At 45.6% G+C, this 26,338-nt stretch overlaps 1 protein-coding gene across 2 annotated transcripts in view; it reads left to right on the top strand.

The window, feature by feature from the left end:
* The window catches only part of PLXND1 (plexin D1), an 85,390-nt gene that overhangs the window by 42,835 nt on the left and 16,217 nt on the right, over nucleotides 1–26,338 (top strand). For both annotated transcript variants that reach the window (XM_044300387.1, XM_044300386.1), the window contains exons 7-23: nucleotides 206–314; nucleotides 393–489; nucleotides 4,992–5,096; nucleotides 6,416–6,505; nucleotides 7,767–7,860; nucleotides 10,442–10,605; nucleotides 10,789–10,940; nucleotides 11,857–11,956; nucleotides 13,397–13,536; nucleotides 13,680–13,853; nucleotides 14,096–14,186; nucleotides 14,388–14,660; nucleotides 14,742–14,891; nucleotides 18,270–18,384; nucleotides 18,476–18,583; nucleotides 18,849–18,961; nucleotides 21,207–21,314. In XM_044300387.1, coding sequence (XP_044156322.1) covers nucleotides 206–314; nucleotides 393–489; nucleotides 4,992–5,096; nucleotides 6,416–6,505; nucleotides 7,767–7,860; nucleotides 10,442–10,605; nucleotides 10,789–10,940; nucleotides 11,857–11,956; nucleotides 13,397–13,536; nucleotides 13,680–13,853; nucleotides 14,096–14,186; nucleotides 14,388–14,660; nucleotides 14,742–14,891; nucleotides 18,270–18,384; nucleotides 18,476–18,583; nucleotides 18,849–18,961; nucleotides 21,207–21,314 — 2,183 coding nt within the window. The remainder of the gene's footprint in view (nucleotides 1–205; nucleotides 315–392; nucleotides 490–4,991; nucleotides 5,097–6,415; nucleotides 6,506–7,766; nucleotides 7,861–10,441; nucleotides 10,606–10,788; nucleotides 10,941–11,856; nucleotides 11,957–13,396; nucleotides 13,537–13,679; nucleotides 13,854–14,095; nucleotides 14,187–14,387; nucleotides 14,661–14,741; nucleotides 14,892–18,269; nucleotides 18,385–18,475; nucleotides 18,584–18,848; nucleotides 18,962–21,206; nucleotides 21,315–26,338) is intronic.

Below are 26,338 nucleotides of genomic sequence, written 5' to 3' on the forward strand. Positions count from 1 at the left end.
CAGACCATGGTAAATCAGGGATATGTGAATATGCACATTAAAATCAATGGGTACGTGTGCTGTCCCTGGAGAACACGTCATCTGAATGAGGCCTCAGGCATATCATTCTTTCAAGTACGCGTTACATCCCAATGGCAATGGTTTTTAAAGCAGTATGTTGACTTTTATATTTTCATAAGTTCTCACACCCGCGTTTTTCATCCAGATCACGTGACCATTCCCATGGCTGTGACTGTAGACGGCATCAATATCGCTCTGCAAAGCTTTGTGATCTATGACTGTGAAAGGACACAAAGGATCCACTTGAAAACATCGTAAGTTACCTCGTCTGTAATTTATTATAAAAACTCTGAATTCCCATTTTCTAACCCTAGTCTCTATAATAACCACAGGTGCACAAGCTGTGTGACCTCCCCGTGGCCCTGTACGTGGTGCGAGAAGCAGCACAAGTGCATGTACAACGCATTACAATGTGACATTGCTGTCAAGGTAGGAAAAAAATGAAAATTACAGTGTGATCCACTTACTGGTCATTACAATGTATCCCCCTGCAAAACTCTACAACCCAATAGACATTAACATTATATATTTTGGTGATTCACTATTTACTGTATTATACTCCAGAGCTGCACTCACTATTCTGCTGGTGGAGTCACTGTGTACATACATTACTCATCCTGTACTGATCCTGAGATACATCCTGTATTATACTCCAGAGCTGCACTCACTATTCTGCTGGTGCAATCACTGTGTACATACATTACTTATCCTGTACTGATCCTGAGTTACATCCTGTATTATACTCCAGAGCTGCACTCACTATTCTGCTGGTGCAGTCACTGTGTACATACATTACTTATCCTGTACTGATCCTGAGTTACATCCTGTATTATACTCCAGAGCTGCACTCGCTATTCTGCTGGTACAGTCACTGTGTACATACATTACTTATCCTGTACTGATCCTGAGTTACATCCTGTATTATACTCCAGAGCTGCACTCACTATTCTGCTGGTGCAGTCACTGTGTACATACATTACTTATCCTGTACTGATCCTGAGTTACATCCTGTATTATACTCCAGAGCTGCACTCACTATTCTGCTGGCGCAGTCACTGTGTACATACATTACTTATCCTGTACTGATCCTGAGTTACATCCTGTATTATACTCCAGAGCTGCACTCACTATTCTGCTGGTGCAGTCACTGTGTACATACATTACTTATCCTGTACTGATCCTGAGTTACATCCTGTATTATACTCCAGAGCTGCACTCACTATTCTGCTGCTGCAGTCACTGTGTACATACATTACTTATCCTGTACTGATCCTGAATTACATCCTGTATTATACTCCAGAGCTGCACTCACTATTCAGCTTGTTAATATTGGAAACCATTGGCAAGCTCGTGGTGATCAGCTCATGGCTTAGCTGAGCTCCTATAAAGTAAAGGGCAGGTACTTTTTCTTGATGACTATACTGTGCTTGAGTTACTTCCCAGAATGTAAATCACCAGAGTAAGATTAGTTTCCACATGAGCCATGCAGCGGGTGCTGTGAGATTTCAGCTCTGGAGCCTGCAGATGTGTGATGATGTTTACTATGGCATTTTCTTTCCATTAGGGTCAGATATGGAAAATGCAGACCGGTGCATTTGTGTTGGGTTCATATCTCAGCGTCCCCCAACCGGTGTTGTCAGTAGAAGTTCTTATAACCCGACTCGTTAGGACGTTACTTGGAGACATTTCAGTTGCAAAATTCAAAAATGTAAAAAACAAATGCCTCTTGTGATTGATGCCGCGGCGTGCCCGCCATGTCTGCACTGTCCGCAGCCCCTGTCACTGCAGCTGCCATTTGAGGCTCAGCAAAACAAAAAGATTAGTTGCTCATTACGTCCTGCCCCGAGTGTTACCGAGGTGTCAGCACAAAGCGACATGAACTAATGAGGCCCCTACCTGAACTGCGAGACCTCGGCCATAATCCCATTAGGCGCGTCCTGTACCAGGAGTGAAATTGAATCTTCCTTTACCGAGCAATCTCATCCCTTAATTAGAAAAGATGGTCTGAAAACTCATTATCTAATTACCAGCTGCATTAGGCCGGTGGCTGGAGATGTTTTTTTTTGCAGTTTTTTTTATTTTGTTTTTGTCCAGTCGACGTGACAATTTGCAGGAAACTTGTCATATACACCGACTGATATATCACATCTGAAATGCGTCGAGCTTCCATTACGGTCATACAGATCAAATTGTGCGATTCGTTTGCCGAAGTTTTCACACAGCGTGAAGTATGCGGGGTTTACGGCCGTAAGAATTGTTTATACACACGAGAGCGTTCACGGTTTACTCAATGTGAAAAGCATTTCCTGTAGAATCTGGCTTCATGCATTATATAAGACAATAGTGTTACCGTATTTAGTTCCTTTTATTATCTATTTAAAAATTGTTTCATTTTGAGGATATTTTAATACTGACCAATAAAATGTATCATTTTGAGTGTTAATTATTAAATTCTGTGATAGGTGCTGTGTTCCCATACCCTATATCTACCTCTATACCCACAAGAGTAGCTTTACGGTCCATTCACACAACCGTATGTATTTTGCAGTCCGCAAAAAATACGGATGACGTCCGTGTGTATTCCGTATTTTGTGGAACGGAACATCTGGACCCTAATAGAACAGTCCTATCCTTGTCCGTAATGTGGACTATATTAGAACATATTTTTTGGCGTAACAGACATACAGAAATGGAATGCACACCGAGTACATTCCATTTTTTGTGTGGAACCATTGAAATGAATGGTTCTGCATATTGTCCGCAAAAAAACGGAACAGACATGGAAAGAAAATACGTTTGTGTGCATGAGCCCTTAGGGAGACTGGCAATGCCTCCCCTCCTGGGAAAAATATTATGCAAATTAGATAATCTACAAGAATGGGGGTCATTTATCAAAGACCAGGTTTTTTGCTTATCTTTGCTCGCCCCTGCGCACGCTGCCCGGTGATGAGCCTAATTTTTAACGAGGTGCAGACCTGCTCATAAATTAGGTGCATCCTCTGGCAGTCCCTGCGCTGAGATTGAAATCTTCTCCAGTCCCTGATTAGAGTAGATTTCAATCATTTACGTCTGGAAACAGGTTTAAATGTTAATTAATTTTCTGGGGCTGATAGCCGGGCCCCTCCACCATGCCAGTCCCGGGCCCCTCCACCATGCCAGTCCCGGGCCCCTCCACCATGCCTCCGCCAGTCCCTAGTAACGTGCGACTTTTGTAAATGACCCCCAGCACTTTTAACCATTGTAGGTTTCTCTTGGATTAAAGTTTGTGTATAAAAGCTGCAGTCAAAGTGGAGGAGGTGGTTGGAGCCATTTACGCAATTTATTTTTAAAAAGCTGCCTGCCTCAATAAATTTGACACATTTTGACCTAAATTTGTTATGAGCTCCATAGATTGACACCTATTCCTCTTAGTTTTTTGCACGGATTTGACGCAACCTTTTAAAACCGTCGTAAGCAGTTTGGTAAATGTGGTGCAATGACTCCTTCTGAGTGACAGTCAGAGTCAGAGGGGTTTATGCTTCGCCCCAATAAAATAAAAACTGTGACGCTTCATATTGTAAGGGGATCAGGACTGTGAAGGGATTTCTCATATGAGGACTCAAAAAGTGTAGAGGTTTTTGTGAAAACTTATTTTCCAGCCCCTCACTAGCACTTTAGCATTGAGCGCTTATAATTGATACTTTGTATCATAGAAGGAAGTTTTATTTGTTTTGTTTTGAACATCTTGATACATTGTTTCACACAGTGTTCTTCTCAGACACTAAGCCTTCTTCAGGTTCTGACATTCCTGCTTGCACCCTCATCCGGATTCCTCCGTTCGCGGTATATATCGGACCACACACTAGGAAGCCATTATCCGAATCCAAAATAAAGCCCTTTTAAAAATAGCCGAGGTCACCTGTCCACAACGCGACCTCCCAAACGGAAGCTCCAGAGACTCCCCTATTGTTTTACTGCGAGACGTGAATTGGAGGAAACTTGGACTTGGAACAATAGGCGCACAGCGTAAAGTCCCATGAGATTGTGTGACCTGAGACTGGAGAAATAAGTCGTCCCGCGCCACTTCCTCCGTCATCTTCTTCATACGTGTGCTCGTATGGTCTGTACTGGCAAAGGGTTCGCCCCTTCTGTACGGTTATCGAGGCCTTGTACAATCGAAAAAAAAAAAAAAGTTAAATAGAAAGAAAGAAAATAAAGAGCAAATGCAATAAATAAGGTCAGGCTGGTTGCTGAAAGCCCTGATAAAAAGGTACTGCAAAAGTAGAGGCAGAAAACAATAAATGATAGAGGATTTTTGTATATGTTTTTGTCCATGAAGGTGCAGCACAGGAGTAGTATATAGTGCGGCCGGCTGTGACACATAAACCAATGGAGTAATTAGTGTGAGGGGCTACATTCAGGGGGCACTGAGAAGCCGCCCGGATTTCCTCCGTTCTAAGCCATGTTGGTCGTATGACGCTCTCCCCTTGTCCTCTGACCCCCGGCTGATTTGTGTGTTGTGTTTAGATTTTTACCAGGATAAAAGCAAATTCATCAAGCCAAGGCCGGCTGACACCCCCAACCAGACAAGCTGACAACTCCCTGTAGTATATTTCCAGTAAATCCCAGTTCATAAAGTCCAGCATTAGATCCAAATCCCCAACGTGATGGTATGTTCTCTTCATGCAATGCATCATGGGAACTATGGTTGATTGCCGTCCGCATGGCGCAGTGCGGTGATTGCAATCGCTCTCGCTTCCACTTATAATGATGTTTGTTCAGACCCACAGCCTTATTTTGAGAGGGAAATCCTATAGACGGACCAAGGAGCACAAATATAGTAACATATGTGATGACACGTAACAAAAAGAAACGCATCAATATCGTAAATGTTCATTTTCCAATGGTTGGCCGTGCGGCAGCTTACTGACACCTTTATCCGTCTTCCACAGAACAGCACAGACTGTCCGCAGATAACCACCAGGCACATTGCACCGACGCCGACGGGGCTCGCGAAGGACTTCATCCTGTCTGTGGCAAATGTCAACACGCCCCAGGTAACCAATCCGCTACTGTATGCTCTGCATGGTCTAAACATCAGGAAGGGGGTCATCTGCCGGTAGAATAGGTCAAAATTCTATAAGTCAGATCCCTTGATGCCAATGCTACTACAGATGGGTAATACTGACTCCCCAGATGAAAATTATTAGGTTTTAAAAAAAATTTTTTTGTAGTGACAACCTTTTTTATAAAGTTGTCACAGCCCCGCCCCTCTTACACCTATCATAGGAGAGTATTAAGATTTTATTCAAGGTCCGACATTTTAAAGCCAGACATAAATATGAGCAACTGGGTCATAGATCTAGTTGTCTGAGCCTCTGAAATAAGTGGCATCGGAGGCGGCCCCTTATCTCCTTCCCTCCAGCAAATATAAGCATCAGCTGAATCTAAGGGACATGTTAATGGATAGGATATCTCTATCCCTAATATTATTTTGGTTATTATATTATTTAATATCATTATTATTATTATTATTGAATTTTTTATTAGTAGTAGTATTTTTTCATTATTATTATTATTATTAACTTGATGGGGCTCTAACCCAAAATTAAGCATCATGAAGAGAGTGAGATTTGGTTATTTTTTGACCTACTGTAGCAAAAACTTTTTCTTACTTTTGGATGGAGATGTCCTTTAAGTGACAACTATAGGATAGAACTCCGCCTCCTGGTATAGATTTGAATGAATAGTTACCGAATATTTTATAAACACCTGTGTGCCTATCCAATCACATTTAGGCCTCTTGCACACAAACGTTTTTCCGCATACGGAACCATTCATTTCAATGGGTCCGCAAAAAAACGGAATGTACTCCGTATGCATTCCGTTTCCGTATTTCCGTTTTTCTGTTCCGTTCAAAGATAGAACATGTCCTAATATTGTCCGCATAACGGACAAGGATAGTGCTGTTCTATTAGGGGCCAGATGTTCCGTTCCGCAAAAACGGAATGCACACGGATGTCATCAGAATTTTTTGCAGATCCGTTTTTTACAGACCGCAAAATACTGAAAAAGCCATACGGTTGTGTGCAATGGGCCTTATTCTTGACCCAATGGAGTTTCTACTTTAATTCCACTATGCCCCACGTACCATGGGCATAGGCTGTAGTCACGTGCAAAAAACGCAGCAAAAAATACAGTATGAATGCAATGTGCGAATAGATCCGTAGCGTTCAAGAAGTTGCCACAAGCATAAGGACAAACATGAAATGAAATATAGGAGCCGAGTAGTCGCAGGACCGCAGCGAGCTCGCACTTTGTGAAGTTAGCGGCGCTGCAGGCCCAGCAGATGTCTCCTATGTCTCTCACCCTCTAGGATCTCGCCTTGGAATGTGACTTTGGAGGAGAACAGACTTTCCCAGCCAGATGGTTAAATTCCACGTCCGTCCTGTGCAGCAACGTCCTGGTGAGGAGAATGGTCTTCTATATGTGATGCCGCCATAGTGTCACCTCGTGTGTGTCACTGCAAACTCAGCTCTACCCGTAGCTCCGCTGACACAGAAGATGGGCAGTGAGGGTTGTCACCCAGCTTTCTGAAACTCCTGAATGACAACACAGGCCAGTTATACATCAGACGTATCATTGTTTATGTAACGTAAGTGAGTAATGGACATTTGCCTTGCAGGAGTCTGGGAAAGCTGGGTGAATTGTCTTTTAATGGCAGCTCAACTTTCTAAGATTCCTGAATGGTACGTAAATCAGCTCAGTGATAAAGGAGCGTTGGATGTATATGTATGCTATTCAGGAGTCTGGGAAAGCAGGGTGGCTTTCCTGTTATGGCAGCCATATCGGTTGTCACTCTGCTTTCTGGGACTCCTGAATCACAAATAATTTTATTTATGTGATGATCTACAGCTCAGGGGTCTCAGAAAGCTGGGTGACAACCAGTATGACCACCATCGCAGGACACGTCACACAGCTTTCCCAGATGCTGAATGGCATTATATATTACTTATGTGATGATCCATCCGATGCTCCCTTATTACTACAGAACTAGGATGATCTACAGCTCAGGGGTCTCAGAAATCTGGGTGACAACCAGTATGACCACCATCACAGGACACGTCACACAGCTTTCCCAGATCCTGAATGGCATTATATATTACTTATGTGATGATCCATCCGATGCTCCCTTATTACTATAGAACTAGTATGATCTACAGCTCAGGGGTCTCAGAAAGCTGGGTGACAACCAGTATGACCACCATCACAGGACACGTCACACAGCTTTCCCAGACTCCTGGATGACATCCATCCGATGCTCCCTTATCTCTGTATAATTAAGCTGATTCACCCGTCAGGGGTCCCAAGAAGCTGGGTGACAACTAATAATGCTGCCATCACCATGCATTTCACACAGCTTTCCCAGACTCCTGAATGGCAAATCTTGGTACTTTCTGCCGTGGGTGTCGAGGACTTGTCCTGAAATGAAGGTGCCGGCACCCAGTATAAGGCCAGACCCCTTTGGTTTTGATGCATCTGTTTGCTGGGGATTTCAGGGGTGCTAAGGCCCTGCGCACATCAGTACTGATCCCCGTCTCCAGACCTGGGACATCTTAGTTGCCACCACATTTAAGGTGGGGGGCTGCACCCACATCTTCCATCTCCAGAGCGGGTGCTGCATGTCCGTCTCCAGGACTGATCCACCATTATATTCCTCCAACCAGCTCCACACGTCGGAGAGCAGCCGGAAATTCCCAGTCAATCTGCAGCTAATGGACCATTCTGGACAATTTCTGGACAATCCGGACACGCTGACTGGTGCGTTAATCACATTTATCATGGCTATTGCATTTATTATGTCATATATTAGGTTTAATTTATAGCTTACAATTATATCGCATATGGGTAACATCAGACAATGGCAGCCGAACCCAGATGGAGCAATAATGTGGAGATTTTAAAGGGCGACTCCAGACACCATTAATATTAGCACAAAATACACAGTAATCATCCCAGAGTCACATGTTAATGACCATTTATAGGATAGATATTGCTAAATGCCACTTTGCGCCTGAGCCTTGTCCTGTGCTCATGGTCGCCCCCTGCTGAGCAAATGATAAGCACTCGCTATCTGCTTGTGTATGTGTTTCAGGGGGGTCATTCTTACACTCTTTGATGTATACTATATACAAGGAGACAGCTCGGGATGATAACAGGCTGCTGAACTTGGCCCCCGCTCCTTTACCAAGTTATAAAATCCGCCCGAAGAAAGGCGCAGGAAGGTTTATCCGCGTGGGAGGAAAAGTCGGGGAGTTGAGGCTTTTTTGAAGCCGAATCATTTTTTACGCCACTTTGCAGACAGGGGGTGAGCGTTACAGTAAACACACGGGATATATGGTCCGTACGATGACCCCCGGGCGGCTGTCTGCTGGGAAGAAGAGCAGACACAGAGTAAAGGATACATTTTAGGAAACATTCTTGCCATATAGTAACTGTATAGCCGCAGTATGTAACAAAGTTTCGGACAAAGTTTCTATTTTTTTAAGTTTTGTTAGTTTATATCTAGATGTAATCAATGCATTAAGGCCCGTACGGACTGTGCTCTTATTGCAGTCCGCAAACCACAGATAAACAAAATACGGACACCTGCCGTATACAATCCACACTTTTCTCCCACCTATTGCTAGAAATTACCATTCTTGTCTGCAAAACATGGCCGTTTGCATGACCCCCTAGGGTAAATCCGCACTGAAATCTGCAGGTGTTCGCTGCGAAATCCATGCGGTTAAGGCCTCATGCACAAGCCGTTGTTTTGGTCCGCATCCGAGCCGCAGTTTTGGCGGCTCGGATGCAGACTCATTCACTTCAATAGGGCCACAAAAGATGCGGACAGCACTCCGTGTGCTGTCCGCATCCGTTGCTCCATTCCGTGATCTGCAAAAAAAATAAAACCTGTCCTATTATTTTCCGCGTTTTGCGGACAAGAATAGGCAGTTGTATTAAAAGTTGTCCGTGCCATTCAGAAAATTGCGGAACGCGCGCGGACGCCATCCGTGTTTTGCAGATCCGTGATTTGCAGACTGCAAAACACACAATGGTCGTGTGCATATAGCCTAATCCGTATCAACTGGTGCGGATTTACATGCGGATTTGTTGCGGATTTTACTCTCCCCATTGAAGTGAATGTAGAAAATCCGGTCCGGAAAAATAAAATAAAATGACAAGCTGTAGATTTTAAAATCCGCACCGTAGGTCAAAATCCGCACTGAAAAAAATCTGCATTGTGTGCATGAGAATTTTAAATTCTCATAGAATACAATGTACGTGACCTACGGTGCAGATTTTCTGCACGTAATCTTAGGGGGCATTCACACAACCGTATCTATTTTGCGGTCCACAAGTCGCGGATGCGGTTCATGTTCATCCGGCAAAATAGACAAGAATAGGACATTTTCTATCATTTGCGGCTCAGCAAACAGATGACCTCCGTGCGTTGTCCACATTTTGTTGCGGCCCCATAGAAATGAATGGGTCTGTGTGCTGTCTGCAGAAGATGCAGATCGGACACGGACCGAAAATACAGTGTGTTTCATTGTTACACCCAGAGCTGCATTCACAATTCTTCTGGCTGTTATCTGGAATCAGTCATTCAATCGACCTTGTGTCGACAGCCATTCCCTGAACATCTTCTGCTCCACTGAATTTTCGGAGACCAGAACTCCTAGAAATCAGCATGAACTAGAAGGGGCTGCTGGGATGTGTGAAGTAAGAGCTTAGAATAATCCAGCTTCGTGTAGGTCTTGATGTGAGTGAGGCTCCTTTCCCCACCAGCTGGATCCGTCATGGATCAGCAAAAACGCTTCCGTTCTGATAATACAACCGTCTGCATCCGTTATCTGTAACATCGCCAAGACGGATCCGTCATGAGCTCCACTGAAAGACAATGGGGGACGGATCAGTTTTCTATTGTGTCAGAGAAAACTGATCTGTCCCCATTGACTTACATTGTGTGTCAGAACGGATCCGTCTTGCTCCTCACCACAATAATGCTTGCAGCGTTATTCTGTCCGCGGTGGGGACGCAACCAAACGGAACGGAATGCATTCTGGTGCTCTCCGTTTCGTTTAGTTCAGTTTTGTCCCCATTGACAAAGAATTGGGGCAAAACTGAAGCGTTCCCCCCCGCTATTGAGATCCTATGATGTGAAAGTAGACTAAAGCCTAAGTTGAAAAAAAGTAGAGATTCTATGCAAAACTATTCCTATCCAGATGTGATTTGTAATGTTATATTTAAAGGGGAACTTGCCTCATCCCGTCCATATTGGAGACCTGCTTTTCCAGACTTGAGGAGGACTTCTTCACCTTCTCCCTGGGCGCTGATTCTGTATTTTGTCTTCTAGTTGAAGTCTACAATTGCGCTTCAGAAGCCACGGACTGCTCCCGATGTCTTGGACGGACAGATTTAGGACACCTGTGCACATGGAGTGAGAGCAGCGCCTCCTGCAGGCTGAACAGTGAACTGCTGCCCATCCAGAACACCTGCCCAACCCCAGAGATTAGGAAGGTAACACCAGCTGCATATTTATGGAATGAGGCCACCATGGTGTGACGTCTTCTCCATGTCGAGCGGCTCGTTATTAGGATCTGGCTCATAAATATGGAGACATTACCAGGGGCCGTGGGGAATTGCTTTGCCGCTCATGTAATTTTAATGATGCCGTTTGCTCATTTCCTTGTCTTTCTTCAGATAGAGCCGGTGAGCGGCCCCTTGCTCGGAGGCACGTTGCTCACCATACAGGGGCGCAATCTTGGGAGTCGCTTTAGCGACATTGTTGACAAGGTGAAGATCGGAGACGTTCCGTGTTACCCCGTCCTGGAGAGATACCTGGTGTCTGAAGAGTGAGTGCTGCACAGTCATTAAATGAAGGACATTTCCACCTGAATCCGCGCCCGCAGCTAAATAATCGCCCTCCTTCTGACAACCAATATGACTGCCATTAAAACTTACATAAGGGTTGTCATCGAGCCTTTACTATGTGTCAGGACCTCCCCTTTCAGGACATGAATTGGGGTCCTGAACACCCACCACATAAGCTGGATCATGCCTTGCAAAAGTCTTAAAAGTGGGTGACAATATGGCTGCCATTGCAGGACAAGTCACCCAGATTTCTCTGAGCTTTAAGGCTACGTCTACACGACGACATTTGTCGCAATAATGTCGTGCGACAATTTTTATAATGGCCGTCTATGGTGTCGCACTGCAACATGCAACATGCTGCGACGCAACAGTCGCAGAAAATCCATTCGAGATGGATTTTTCTGCGACTGTTGCGTCGCAGTCGCAGCATGTTGCATGTTGCAGTGCGACACCATAGACTGCCATTATAAAAATTGTCGCGCGACATGGGTGCAACAAAATGTTGTGCTACAAATGTTGCAGTGTAGTTGTGCCCTATCTGTCGCGTGACTTATTGTCGCGCGGCAAATGTCGTAGATGTAGCCTAAAACCAAATCTGCCCATCTATGCAGCCATGCATTCTCTGCATCCTCTACTGTGCAGGTCCCGAAAGAGTCCAGAACAGGCGCTGACGCAGGAGGTTCCGTTGCCTGTATCTGCACCTGTAGAGGACGCAGCCTGAGAGATGGTCACACGGGGTAATCATCCCTGACACTTTGGATGTGGCAGTCTGTGTTCATATGCGCCACTCATGGGCAGAGGGGGTTTCTATGGACGTACCATTTTAGCATTTTATATGTCATTGCATCAAATGTAAGAAGAAAGTGGACAACCCCTTTAAGTCTTTTTTATGTCCAGGATTGTGTGCGTGACTGGAGAGTCCCCAACAGAGCTCAGCGAATGGGTGTCCGTAGACATCAATGGGAGAGGTCGATCCAAGGAGAAATATTCCTTTATGGTAAGAATTGTGTTACTCCATCATAGTGGAATGTCTCATATCAGAAAATACATGAGGAAGGAATCCACAGTCACATTAAAGGAGGACTCCGGGCAGAACTGCTGCTACGTATAGAGCAGGGCCTGAAGAGCACATGATACTCTCTTTGAGCTTCTCTTTGCAGGTCCTCACTACACATAGTAATATAAATGTATCCATTATGCTTGGAGTGTTACTTTGTAGCTCTTTGTAGAAGATATGTTTATTATTGTTCAAACAATGTAACCATTAGGCTGGTTTCACATGGGCGTTGCGGGAAAAGATGCGGGTGCGTTGCGGGAACAGGCGCAATATTTCTGCGTGAGTGCAAAACATTGTAATGCGTTTTGCATGCGCGTGAGAAAGTCAGGTTTGGGTTAGGTCTTGGTGTTGTGTAGATTGTATTATTTTCCCTTATAACATGGTTATAAGGGAAAATAATAGCATTCTGAATACAGACTGCATAGTACAATAGCACTGGAGGGGTTAAAAAAATAGTAATAATAATAATTTAACTCACCTTAATCCACTTGATCGCGCAGCCGGCATCTCTTCTGTCTTCATCTTTGCTGTGCAGTAGGAATAGGACCTTTGATGATGTCACTGCGCTCATCACATGGTCCATCACATGATCCATGACCATGGTGATGGATCGTGTGATGGACCATGTGATGAGCGCAGTGACGTCACCACAGGTCCTTTTCCTGTGCACAGCTAAGATGAAGACAGAAGAGATGCCGGCTGCGCGATCAAGTGGATTAAGGTGAGTTAAATTATTATTATTTTTTAACCCCTCCAGCGCTATTGTACTAAGTATTCTGCATTAAGAATGCTATTATTTTCCCTTATAACCATGTTATAAGGGAAAATAATAATGATCGGGTCTCCATCCATTATTATCACCTAGCAACCGTGCGTGAAAATCGCACCGCATCCGTACTTGCTTGCGGATGCTTGCGATTTTCACGCAACCCCATTCACTTCTATGGGGCCTGCGTTGCGTGAAAAACGCACAAAATAGAGCATGCTGCGATTTTCACGCAATGCACAAGTGATGCGTGAAAATCACCGCTCATGTGCACAGCCCCATAGAAATGAATGGGTCCGGATTCAATGCGGGTGCAATGCGTTCATCTCACGCATTGCACCCGCGCGGAAATCTCGCCCATGTGAAAGGGGCCTTAGAGTAGCAGCCATAATAGCTTTCATGGAAGTGGAGGGGGTGAAAGAATTGAGGTAGTGAAGGTGTAGGCGAAGGAGATGTGTTGAATACAGGAATGAGAAGTGCCTTTCCAATGCTAGATTTTACTGGTCATACACAGGGTGTGGCCCCGCTCCAAAGTCCCTTACAGAGTCCCTTTTTGTGCTATCATATCATTATGACACATATTACAGATCTTTCCTTATTTTGGGTGTTTCTAGTTACCAGAAGTCTTCAGCCTGTCTCCAGATTTTGGCCCCAGAGCTGGAGGAACAAAGATTACCCTATCCGGCAACCAACTGGACATCGGTGGAGAAGTCCGCGTTCTGTTTAACGAAACCCTGGACTGCAACGACCTTGTGTGAGCATCTTAATCTCAGAATCTTCTCCCTTTCCTCAGACATTTCGTATGTTGCCACCCCCAGAAATAGTATCTTCACATCCTTCCCTTGATTGGTTTCTATCTTATATCTTCAAGTCTTCTCCTTCATGTTGTGTCACCAGGCGAACGGAGAGCAGTATCCGCTGCACTGTTCCAGCAATGGGGTCCATTCCCAGCACGAGCGTCAGCGTCTGTGTCCAGTTTGAGCGAAAATCATGTCTGAACGGTAACCTCACGTTCCAATACAAGGAAGACCCGGTGATCAGAAGTATGGAGCCTAGGAGTAGTCACATGAGGTAGGGACGTCTCCTGGGGTCTGTACCATGAAGACTACAGAAGGTTTCACTGTACTAGGTGTTGGGGAATTAGGTCGCACACAGATTAGCTTTCCTTTGCTTACATTCCCTGATGGGCACTGCAGTAGTAGCATAAATGGTGCCTGTATTCAGATAATGACCCTTCCAAGACAGGTCCACACTATAATAGCAGAAGGTCTTAAGGCTTTGCATGCCTACCATGTGTTTTATGTTGTCCTCAGTGGTGGCCGGATCATCACGTTGACTGGAGAAAGGTTTGATATGGTACAAGATGTGAAGATGAAGATTATAAATCACAAGGGAGAACTTATGGTGAGTCTTAATACTTGAGGAGCAGTGATACATGGACTAAGGTTTGGACAATGGATGGGGATGGGAAGGTACAGGAAATTTACTGCATGATCTGATTTTGCATGTGTATGGAGGGCTCGAAGGAGATGATGTTGTGGTCGTCTATAAGGGCCCTGAGACATCAACAAAAGCCATGGTTGATCCTTAGATTCCTCTTTCTAGAACTGCACCGTTCTCAGCGACGTTGTGATCATCTGCCCTTCTCCCACTGCCCCAAACTCCACATTGGAGAGAAAAAATGTCAGTGTGGGCTTCTACATCAATGGCGTCTATGTGTCTGATGAGAGAACCGACCTAAGTGATGACCCAGCTGCAGAAGAGCATTTAGAAGAGAGATTCAGCCTGGAGTATCAGCCCGATCCCATGTTCTTCACCGCCAAGAAGGAGAAGTTGATCAAGCACCACGTCGGAGAACCGCTGACCCTAGTGATACACGTAAGAAATCCAAATGGGCTGACCGAACAAACATTGAGTTATCGAGGTCTGATTCTTTTCTAATTGTCCGATGTCTTACAGAAAGAACATGACGATCTGGGCTTGAGGGTGGAAGAATACCAAGTGAAGGTTGGACAGATTCCCTGCGAGCTGATAGTTTTTAATGACAAAGTTATCCACTGCAGCATCAACGAATCACTAAGTTCTTCAGACCACTACCTACCTGTGACAGTAAGTAGTAACCAGTACTGGGTTTTTCATGTTATATCAAAAATATCCTCATCAGTATCATTTGGACACTGGTCAAGTATCTGTTTTCATGTGATATAGCTATTCGTTCAGGGGTTGCTCAAATAAATAAAAAAAACTATTTCCATACACCCTATAAGCAGGGAGGACACTTTGTGATATGTCAAACAATCCTTCAACAAGTAGGGAATACCCCTTTAATATATGCTATGTTTGGCTGAACGTACACAATGTAGACATCACATAGACATATCTTCACCATCATAATGGTCTTCAAATCATCTCATGACTGCCACCTCATGATGAAAGTCTAGAAAATCCTGGCAGAGGGTTGTCCTATGACCACTTCTTCATGACCTTCACAAAAATATCTATATGCAAAGTCATCACTCCACCATTAAAATGGTCACTAAAATGTAATCAACCATCTCAGAACAACCACTGGAATCTCATGTCTTAACATTATATTTCAAACCTCAAACTCTAAGATCCTGTCATGGAATCCCTAGTAGATGGGAGTACCTGATTCAAGACCCCCATCCACTAACCATAGCAAATAGAAGCTATCAAGAGTGTCTGTCACTCTGGAGGACCTGACAAGTCCATGCCAAAGGACTTCAAAGTGTAATACTTCATTTCCCCTGCGGTGGTGCTGTAGGGAAAGCAAACACCTCCTGCCAGCTTCTTCTACAGGTTACAAATGATCGCTGGAGGTCTCTGCATAAGGATGGACTACATTACAATCATCTCCTTTTCAGGGACTCCTCTGACTATGTAGGATGTTACCCTTGTAATATTTTGGGTTGTCCAGCTGGACTCTCAAGCAATCGTTTCCGTCTTCGAATGATACAGCGAATCTTTAGTAGCACACGCTGGTCACATGCTGGCATGACCACAACCCTTCAGCAGAAGGAAGAACTGATCAGAATAATCCTTGTTCTCTATTCTTGGCGCTATGACTCCATGAAATTAGCAGCATTTTCCTGCCGTCTGGTCAGATGACGGATGCGTGTGAGTTCAGATGAAATCCCCTCTAAATCCAGAAATCCCCTACAGGGCTGAGAACAATGTGTTATCGGGGCATCTAATAATGATGTGTTGTCCTTTTAAAGGGTCTCTGCCTTAGTGCTCATTCACACAGCCGTAGCTGTTTTTGCGGAACGCAACTTGCGGATCCACAAAACACAGATACTGGCCGTGTGCATTCCACATTTTGTGAAATGGAATGTCCGGCCCATAATAGAACAGAGAAGAATAAAACATATACTATTTATTTTATTTTTTTTTGCAGGGTCCACATCAAAACCGCAAAAAATGCAGATCGGATGCAGACAAAAACAATGGTCGAGTCCTTAAAGGGCATCTGTCAGCAGTTTTGTACCTATGACACTGGCTGACCGGTTCCATGTGTGCTTGGCAGCTGAAGGCATCTGTGTTGGTCCCCTGATTATATGTGCCCGCCTTGCTGAGAAAAATTATGTTTTAATATATGCAAATGAGCCTCTAGGAGCAACAGGGGCGTTACCATTACACCTAGAGGCTCCGCTCTCTCTGCAACTGCCGCGCCCTCTGCACTTTGATTGGCAGGACCAGGCATGATGATGCTTACAGTGTCTGACCCTGTCAATCAAAGTGCAGAGGGCGCGGCAGTTGCAGAGAGAGCAGAGCCTGTAGGTGTAATGGTAACGCCCCCGTTGCTCCTAGAGGCTCATTTGCTTATATTAAAACCTCATGTTTCTCAGCAATGCGGGCACATATGAACATGGGACCAACACAGATGCCTTCAGCTGCCAAGTGCACATGTAACAGGTCAGCCGGTGTCATAGGGACAAAACTGCTGACAGATGCCCTTTAAAGGAATTGTCCAGAAATCAAAATCTGCTTTTTTTCAGTAGCAGTGCCATTCTTGTCCATGTGGTTGTGTTTGGTAATGCAATCTAGCCCCATTCAAGTCCACTTGTTATGCCACCCAATTAACCATTGTTGCCCCACTTTCTCAATGAACTATCTTCAGGTTCTCAGTCAGGGCTCATTCAGACGACTGAATATTTGTGTCCGCACCCTTACAGTAATACTGGACCAGTGCAGTGACAACCTGCGCTGTGCTGCCCTCAGTTCACCGGGTGTAAAGTGGGCGCACTTAACCCTTTATGGACAGCCTTTTATTTGCATTTGCCTCTATGTTGAACCAGTTCTGATTTACATAGATACAATTACGCCTAAGGCTACTTTCCACACTAGCGTTTTTGCTGGCTCCATCTTGGATCAGCAAAAACACTTCCGTCACGATAATACAACCGCGTATGAAAGTAGCCTAATGGTGTCACCTCTAACCCTGTATCCTTCACTTTATAAAATAGTGATATTCATACCATTGTGTTGTGATTGCAGATTATTGATACATGAAAATTACAGATATTTGCAGATTAAGAAGCAAAGTATCACTATGTGCAGATTATTCTACAGTATTGTTATATAGAGATTATTCAAATTATTGCTATATGCAAATTATTATGAGGATTACTGTCATATCCATATTACCATTATGATTATATACATACAGTATTGCTATATGGACATTATTATGCAGATTATTGCAATTTGCTGATTATTATGCAGATTAATGTCATGAGTATTACCTTTATATGCAAATTATTATACAGTATTGCTATATGAACATTATTATGCAAATTATTGTTATTTGCAGTTTGTTATGCAGATGACTGAGGCCTCTTGCACACGACCGTATGGGTTTTTCAGTATTTTGTGGTCCGCAAAAAACGGATCCGCAAAAAATACAGGTGACATCCGTGTGCATTCTGTTTTTTGCGGAACGGAACAGCTGGCCCCTAACAGAACAGTCCTAATAGGACATGTTTTATCTTTAAACGGAATGGAAAAACGGAAATACGGAAACGGAAGGCATACGGAGTACATAAAATTTTTTTTGCAGAGCCATGAAAATGAATAGTTCGCAAAAAAACGGAAAGTAAACGGGGAAAAAAAACATTCATGTGCACGTTCCGTTTTTTTTGTTTTTACAGGATCTGTTTTCTTTTCTGTTCTTCTGACGAACTGTCTCTTCGATATATACAAGCTATCGTGCAGAGATTATTGCTATATGCAGATTGTTCTGCTGACACTATTTTTGTAAATATTTGTATTTTTGCAGCGATGAAAGTGACACATTTCCCAGTGAAAAGTGTTGTCAGGTTTTGTTGGAACGAGTGTGTAGTCACATTCAGCCTGACTGATACGAGTGTCACTTTCAGTTGCCGGCAGCATCACTTCATATATATATATATGTAATGTGTTTATGAAAATATATTTACTTATTTATTTATTTTTTGCATTATGTAGATACAAGTGGGTAAACTTAACCAGACCATCACCATGCTGCACCTGGCCGGGATAGAGATGCCGATCATCATCTCCATAGTCGTCTTCATCGTATTGTTGCTACTCTGTGTAGTGGGTACGTTGTGCACTGTCTACTTACCAGCCCACCCACCCATTGGATAATTTTTGGGGGTCACTTCTATGACCGATCTCTTCTCTTCTTATAGCCCTCTTTGTTTTCTGCACCAAGAGCCGCAGGGCTGAGCGCTATTGGCAGAAAACTCTGGTGCAGATGGAGGAAATGGAGTCCCAGATACGGGAGGAGATCCGGAAAGGTAAAGAAAGGAGATGCCTTTTTTTTGCAGCAGTGTCACCAATGAATGTACAGAACTTTGCTTTACTGTAATTGCAATTATGGTGAGGTGGGTGCAAGCAGCGGCAGAGTGTGGAGCTCCAGGCCAAATGCCATATCTGGTGCACTACCCTATATCAGGCTGTATACAATCTATATCATACAAAAATATCAAATATTCATTTTCGCCCCCAGTTTTAGCTCCGTCCCTCATATCCGGATTAATGAGGTTTCCGCTCTCTTTGTAGGATTTGCAGAATTGCAGACTGACATGACAGACCTGACCAAGGAGTTAAACCGCAGCCAGGGAATCCCATTCCTGGAGTACAAACATTTTGTGACTCGAACTTTCTTTCCAAAGGTAAGGCAGCATTAAAAAAAACCTGCCCTATAGCTTGATGTGGCTGATAACTGGGACCACTAGATTGTTGACCTATCCCACAATGCACTTGCCACTAGCTTTAAAGGAGTTGTTCATCAGTAAACAAACATGGCTTTTTTTCTCCCTAAAATAGCGCCACATCTGTCCATAGGCTGTTTGTGGTATTGCATTTGAGCCCTATTCACTTCAGTGGAGCCAAGCTGCAATACCAGACACAACCCATGGTCAAGAGTGGCGCTGTTTCTGGAAGTCAGTAGAACAAGCCCTACAAATGGCTGATAACGGGGAGCAATAGATTGTATTCAGCTGTCTTGTTGTCCGACTCTATTTGCAGGTGCTTTTGAGAGGCTTTCCCTGTCCCTAAATGGCTGGTAACAGCAATAGTGCCACTTACAGACCTGCAGTATCCCGGCAGAGGACCAGCCTGCCAGAGTTCACCGTATTCTGCATAGTCAAATAGGGCCGTGCACTGCTGGACCCCCTGACTCTATGGGATCCGGGAGGGATGCAGCCAGTTTCTGCCATGAGCGATGGGTTTCAGCCGGGTGATAACTGGGGCATGCACTGTTTTTTTTCCGGCTGAGACCTGGCCCTCATGCTGGAAACCATCTAGATCCCTTTATAGTCAATGGGCCCCAGCAATATCCATCTAGGCCAGATCCGGTGAACTTCGGCAAACTGTTCCTCTGCAGGATACCGCACCGCAGGTGTGCATGAGCGCTTATAGAGTACACACAACCATACCAAGAATAGTGAGAAGATCGCTAGAATTAGGTTTAGGGTTAAAGGGCTTCTGTCAGCCCACTAAACCGTTTTTTTTGTTTTTGTTTACTAATAATCCCTACACTGCGAGCTCCCTATACATAAGCTAAATATTCATTTTGGTTCAGTAGATTTAGTTAAAAAGCTATTTTTATAATATGTAAATTACCTTGCTACCAGCAAGAAGGGCGGCTACTTGCTGGTAGCAGCCGCATCCTCCGATCCTAATGACGCCCCCTCCGCTGTGTGAGTGACAGGGGCAGGGAACGGAATCGTTCTCTGCTGGCCCTGCCTGTTTACAATCAAAATCCGGCGCCTGCGCCGCGGCCGTACCTATCTTCAATGTGCGCAGGCGCACTGAGAGGTGGCCGCTCGCTCGGCGCTCCATCCTCAATGCGCCTGCGCCGATGACGTCACATCTACACCCGGCGCAGGCGCATTGAGGATGGAGCGGCCGCCTCTCAGTGCGCCTGCGCACATTGAAGATAGGTACGGCCGCGGCGCAGGCGCCGGATTTTGATTGTAAACAGGCAGGGCCAGCAGAGAACGATTCCGTTCCCTGGCCCTGTCAATCACACAACGGAGGGGGCGTCATTAGGATCGGAGGATGCGGCTGCTACCAGCAAGTAACCGCCCCCTACTTGCTGGTAGCAAGGTAATTTACATATTTTAAAAATAGCTTTTTATAAAATTCTACTGAACCAAAATGATTATTTAACTTATGTATAGGGAGCTCGCAGTGTAGGGATTATTAGTAAACAAAAAAAAAAAACGGTTTAGTGGGCTGACAGAAGCCCTTTAAAAACTTTACATTCAGGATGATACTTAGTTACACAAGAGGCAGAAGTGATACTTTGTATTTCTTGTGTAGCTAGTATGTATTGCAGGGGTTTGGATGCAGGCCAGGGGTGAGGCGGGGGCTTCATATCGCTAGGAGAGTTCATGGAGGGGGGTATATGAAACTGCAAATACAGAAGAGGAAGCGAGAAGAGGTCTGGGCGCCACACGTCCTAATGTTGAAGAGATGACATCTTTATTTCAAGGAGGGAAATAAGGAAGGAAAGCGCATGTCATAAATAAAGTATCATGTTCTGAAACTCTGTGTCCCAACTTCCCATTCTGTGGACATCTGGACTCTGATTGGGGCAGGTTTATAGAAAACCAGGGCAAAGATCATCAATTAAAGGGCCACTCATTGAGGGTCCTCATATATATCCTTTAGAATGGTGAGTGTCTCCCACTCTGGAGGACCCATCATGTCCTGCATTACACAGACTGCCCATTGATTTCACTTTCAGACATGTAATGCTTTATTTCACCTGTGGTGGCGCTGCAGGAAAATTACACAGTTGCTGCCAGGTTCTTCCACTGATCACAATGGATCACTGGAGGTCCAAGTGGCAGGACATCTTGGGAAAGTGATGACATTGAGACATATTTCTTATATTCCGTCTTTTCACAGTGTTCCTCCATCTACGAAGAATGTTACATCCTACCCCCCAAAAACTTCAACAACCAGCTGGGGATACAGGTCCCGGAGACGCACCCTTTACTGTGCTCAGAATGGAAGGTGAGTCTCCCCCCCCATCCCCATTTGTCTGGTTCTGCGTCATGTCACCAAAAATTCCCCAAAGAATCATGAGAATCAGTGGAAATTCCCATCTGTTTCCACCCGTGTTGGGGTTTTCCATGGCTCTCGATTCTGGCGCTCTCACGTTTATAGGATATATTCAAACTTACATTCTGTTTCTTATTTCTTTCATTGTATACTGTCATATATTAGCAGTGCAGCCACAATAGGGGGTGTCACAGCCCCGCCTCCTGTGCTTCTCCATGTTATCAGGACTCTTCCCACCATGCTCCTGCCTTTTCTCCCGATCCCTGTACAGTGATGTAGATACAGGGGATCCTGAGGCGGCAAATGTGGGGTCCATAGGTCCTTATGTCACATAAGAGAGCAGCAGTGCTATTAGTGGCAAGTGCAATCTGGGGGCACCAGGTGAATGTTTAGCCTTCTGAAGCTTCAAACTATGTCTCAATATCTCACTTGTACCTCCCCCATCCTGCCTGTGTTCTCTCCCCATCCTGCCTATGTTTCCTCCCCATCTTGCATATGTTCTCTCCCCATTCTGCCTATGTTACCTTCCCATCTTGCCTATCTCGCCCCATCCTGCCTATGTTCTCTCCACATCCTGCCTATGTTCTGTCCCCCATCCTTCCAATGTTCCCTCCCCCATCCTGCATATGTTCTCTCCCCATCCTGCCTATGTTCCCTCCCCCATACTGCCTATGTTCTCTTTCCATCCTGCCTATGTTCTCTCCCCCATCCTGCCTATGTTCCCTCCCCCATACTGCCTATGTTCTCTTTCCATCCTGCCTATGTTCTCTCCCCATCCTTCCAATGTTCCCTCCCTCATCCTGCCTATGTTCTCTCCACATCCTGCCTATGTTCTCTCCACATCCTGCCTATGTTCCCTCCATCATCCTGCCTATGTTCTCTCCCTCATCCTGCCTATGTTCTCTCCCCCATCATGCCTATGTTCTCTCCCCATCCTGCCTATGTTCTTTCCCCATCCTGCCTATGTTCTCTCCCCATCCTTCCAATGTTCCCTCCCCCATCATGCCTATGTTCTCTCCACATCCTGCCTATGTTCCCTCCCCATCCTTCCAATGTTCTCTCCCCATCCTTCCAATGTTCCCTCCCCCATCCTGCGTATGTTCTCTCCCCATCCTTCCAATGTTCCCTCCCTCATCCTGCCTATGTTCTCTCCCCATCCTTCCAATGTTTCCTCTCTCATCCTGCCTATGTTCTCTCCACATCCTGCCTATGTTCTCTCCCCATCCTGCCTATGTTCTCTCCCCATCCTTTCAATCTTCCCTCCCTCATCCTGCCTATGTTCTCTCCCCATCCTTCCAATGTTCCCTCTCTCATCCTGCCTATGTTCTCTCCACATCCTGCCTATGTTCTCTCCCCATCCTGCCTATGTTCTCTCCCCATCCTTCCAATGTTCCCTCCCTCATCCTGCCTATGTTCTCTCCACATCCTGCCTATGTTCTCTCCACATCTTGCCTATGTTCTCTCCCTCATCCTGCCTATGTTCTCTCCCTCATCCTGCCTATGTTCTCTCCCCCATCCTGCCTATGTTCTCTCCACATCCTGCCTATGTTCTCTCCACATCCTGCCTATGTTCCCTCCCCCATCCTGCCTATGTTCCCTCCCCCATCCTGCCTATGTTCCCTCCCCCATCCTGCCTATGTTCCCTCCCCCATCCTGCCTATGTTCTCTCCCCCATCCTGCCTATGTTCCCTCCCCCATCCTGCCTATGTTCCCTCCCTCACCCTGCCTATGTTCCCTCCCCCATCCTGCCTATGTTCCCTCCCCCATCCTGCCTATGTTCCCTCCCCCATCCTGCCTATGTTCCCTCCCCCATCCTGCCTATGTTCCCTCCCCCATCCTGCCTATGTTCTCTCCCCCATCCTGCCTATGTTCCCTCCTCCATCCTGCCTATGATTCCACCCTGTCTTTGCCCCCCAACTCTCCCCCATCCTGCCTATGTTCCCTCCTCCATCCTGCCTATGATTCCACCCTGTCTTTGCCCCCCAACTCTCCCCCACTCTCATTTAGGTTCCTGCCCATGATCTCAATTTCGTTCATTTCTATGTTCCTTTCCTCTACCAGTCTTCCCCATCTTTACCCACCTCTTCCATCCATAATTTTGTTCCCAAAAGTCTTTTTTTTAAAAAAACATCTTGACCAACGAGGATTCAGCGGCCGCTGCCGATCCAGAAACCTGAGGCGGTCCAGAATTATTAGTTAATGAAGTGCCCCTATGATTCATGAGGAGGCCCCCACTTCCTGTTCAGATCCCCCACCCCGGACTGTTGGTTTTGGTCCAGAAAAAAAGATCAAACCAGGCAGACACTGCAGGGGGTCCTATACATTCAGAACGGGGGTTTCCGAGAATGTGATTGGTTGCTATGGGCAACTAAGACAGTTTTGATAAATCTCCCCAATGTCGCCATAACGACACTGCACCTGAGAGAAATAAGGCCTTTTCTCAATGTCTTGTCAGCGCTGCGTTATTCCATCGGGGACTAGATCTGACGGCCCTGCGTTTTTCCATCGGGGACTAGATCTGACGGCCCTGCGTTTTTCCATCGGGGACTAGATCAGATGGCCCTGCGTTATTCCATCGGGGACTAGATCTGACGGCCCTGCGTTTTTCCATCGGGGACTAGATCTGACGGCCCTGCGTTTTTCCATCGGGGACTAGATCAGATGGCCCTGCGTTATTCCATCAGGGACTAGATCAGGCGGCCCTGCGTTTTTCCATCGGGGACTAGATCAGATGGCCCTGCGTTATTCCATCGGGGACTAGATCAGATGGCCCTGCGTTATTCCATCGGGGACTAGATCAGGCGGCCCTGTGTTTTTCCATCGGGGACTAGATCAGACGGCCCTGCGTTTTTCCATCGGGGACTAGATCTGACGGCCCTGCGTTATTCCATCGGGGACTAGATCAGATGGCCCTGCGTTATTCCATCGGGGACTAGATCAGGCGGCCCTGTGTTTTTCCATCGGGGACTAGATCTGACGGCCCTGCGTTTTTCCATCGGGGACTAGATCTGACGGCCCTGCGTTATTCCATTGGGGACTAGATCAGATGGCCCTGCGTTATTCCATCGGGGACTAGATCAGGCGGCCCTGTGTTTTTCCATCGGGGACTAGATCTGACGGCCCTGCGTTTTTCCATCGGGGACTAGATCAGACGGCCCTGCGTTTTTCCATCGGGGACTAGATCTGACGGCCCTGCGTTTTTCCATCGAGGACTAGATCTGACGTCCCTGCATTTTTCCATCGGGACTAGATCAGGCGGCCCTGCGTTTTTCCATCGGGGACTAGATCAGGCGGCCCTGCGTTTTTCCTTCGGGGACTAGATCTGACGGCCCTGCGTTTTTCCATCGGGGACTAGATCAGGCGGCCCTGCGTTTTTCCATCGGGGACTAGATCAGGCGGCCCTGCGTTTTTCCATCGGGGACTAGATCTGACGGCCCTGCGTTTTTCCATCGGGGACTAGATCAGGCGGCCCTGCGTTTTTCCATCGGGGACTAGATCAGGCGGCCCTGCATTTTTCCATCGGGGACTAGATCTGACGGCCCTGCGTTTTTCCATCGGGGACTAGATCTGACGGCCCTGCGTTTTTCCATCTGGGACTAGATCAGACACTGACACAATGGTCACCTTTCAGTACGCGGGCAACGAGGACGAGTTCTTTTCTTTTTTATAACGTCTTTACTGTATCCTCTTACGTCTTGTGATCCCTTTTTCTTGATATCTTTATTTCACTGAGAATCGATTTATCATCCTGCAGGAAATCACAAATTATTTAGCGGGGCCGGGACGAAAGCATGTTATAAAAGCAGTGGAAAAAAGCCCAAAAGACTCAAATGCGATTGCTTGTTGGTGTCATCCATCCCTCCCAATATCTTAAGGCATCGGTCAGCAGGATCAACCTCATTGAACCATCTTTAAAGGGGTATTCCAGTTATATCAAGTTAAGCCGAGTGATCCAGAACTCCCATAGAAATTACTGGAGCAGCCGTGCACACTCCAGACCACCCGCTCCTTTCATTTCAGGGGGGGCTCCACAGGGTTAGGGGCCCCTGTTCTCGTGATCGGTTGAGGTTCTACCACTGGGATAGGATAGGGGATAACTTGATATAACCAGAATACCCCTTTAGGGTTGATCCTGCATATCAAAACCATTTCTTTCCTCGATCTGTTGCTGCATTTAGGAGAAATACATGTATAAACAATATGCAAATTAGGGCTTACATGCACTGAGGGCGGACCCTAGCCCCTCTGTGCACCTTGGCTCCTCCTTTCTGCTTCCCTGGACACTCCCCCCACCACTTTGACTCCTGTTTCACCCTGTCAATTCAAGTGTCCAGGGAGGGAGCCAAGGTGCACAGAATGACTGTGGCCCTGCCCTCTGTGCACTTAAGCTTTAATTTGCATCTAAAACTAAAACTAAAATGTATTTCTCCTAAACATAGTAACAGATTGACGGAAGACAGATATGTTTTTATTCAGCTGGTTTCATGAGGTTGATCCTGCTGACAGATTCCCTTTTAGCGCCGATATAGTGTAGCTGATAGGTTCCAGTGCAGGGTGTTAGGTAGTGTGATAGGGATTACTGTTTCTCTGCTGTCCATACATACATGCTACAGACATAGTGCTGTGATGTTACAACAAAACATAGTGCACCAATCAGTAATATGTAGTCAGACCTGATAAAATTTGAATTTTCATGTATTGCGACAAATATGCGCATCATTAATTGCTGATTAGCGCAATTATTGGAGCCCTCTATCTGTATACAAAGCCATTTTTAATGTTCTGCCGTGCCAACCATTTGCTCCAGTCTCAGGAAACTTCTAGCAGCTTGGAAAATGTAGCAAAAGTGACCCACGCCTGTATTGCGCGCGCTTTACGCGAATATTACATTGCCGATTTTCGCAATCAAGAAAATAATAGCGAATTCTCGAATTTGCGAATATATGATGAATATTCTGCAAAATATTCGCTAAATA

The sequence above is a fragment of the Bufo gargarizans genome, chromosome 7 (genome assembly GCF_014858855.1).
Source record: "Bufo gargarizans isolate SCDJY-AF-19 chromosome 7, ASM1485885v1, whole genome shotgun sequence".
Taxonomy (NCBI): Eukaryota; Metazoa; Chordata; class Amphibia; order Anura; family Bufonidae; genus Bufo; species Bufo gargarizans.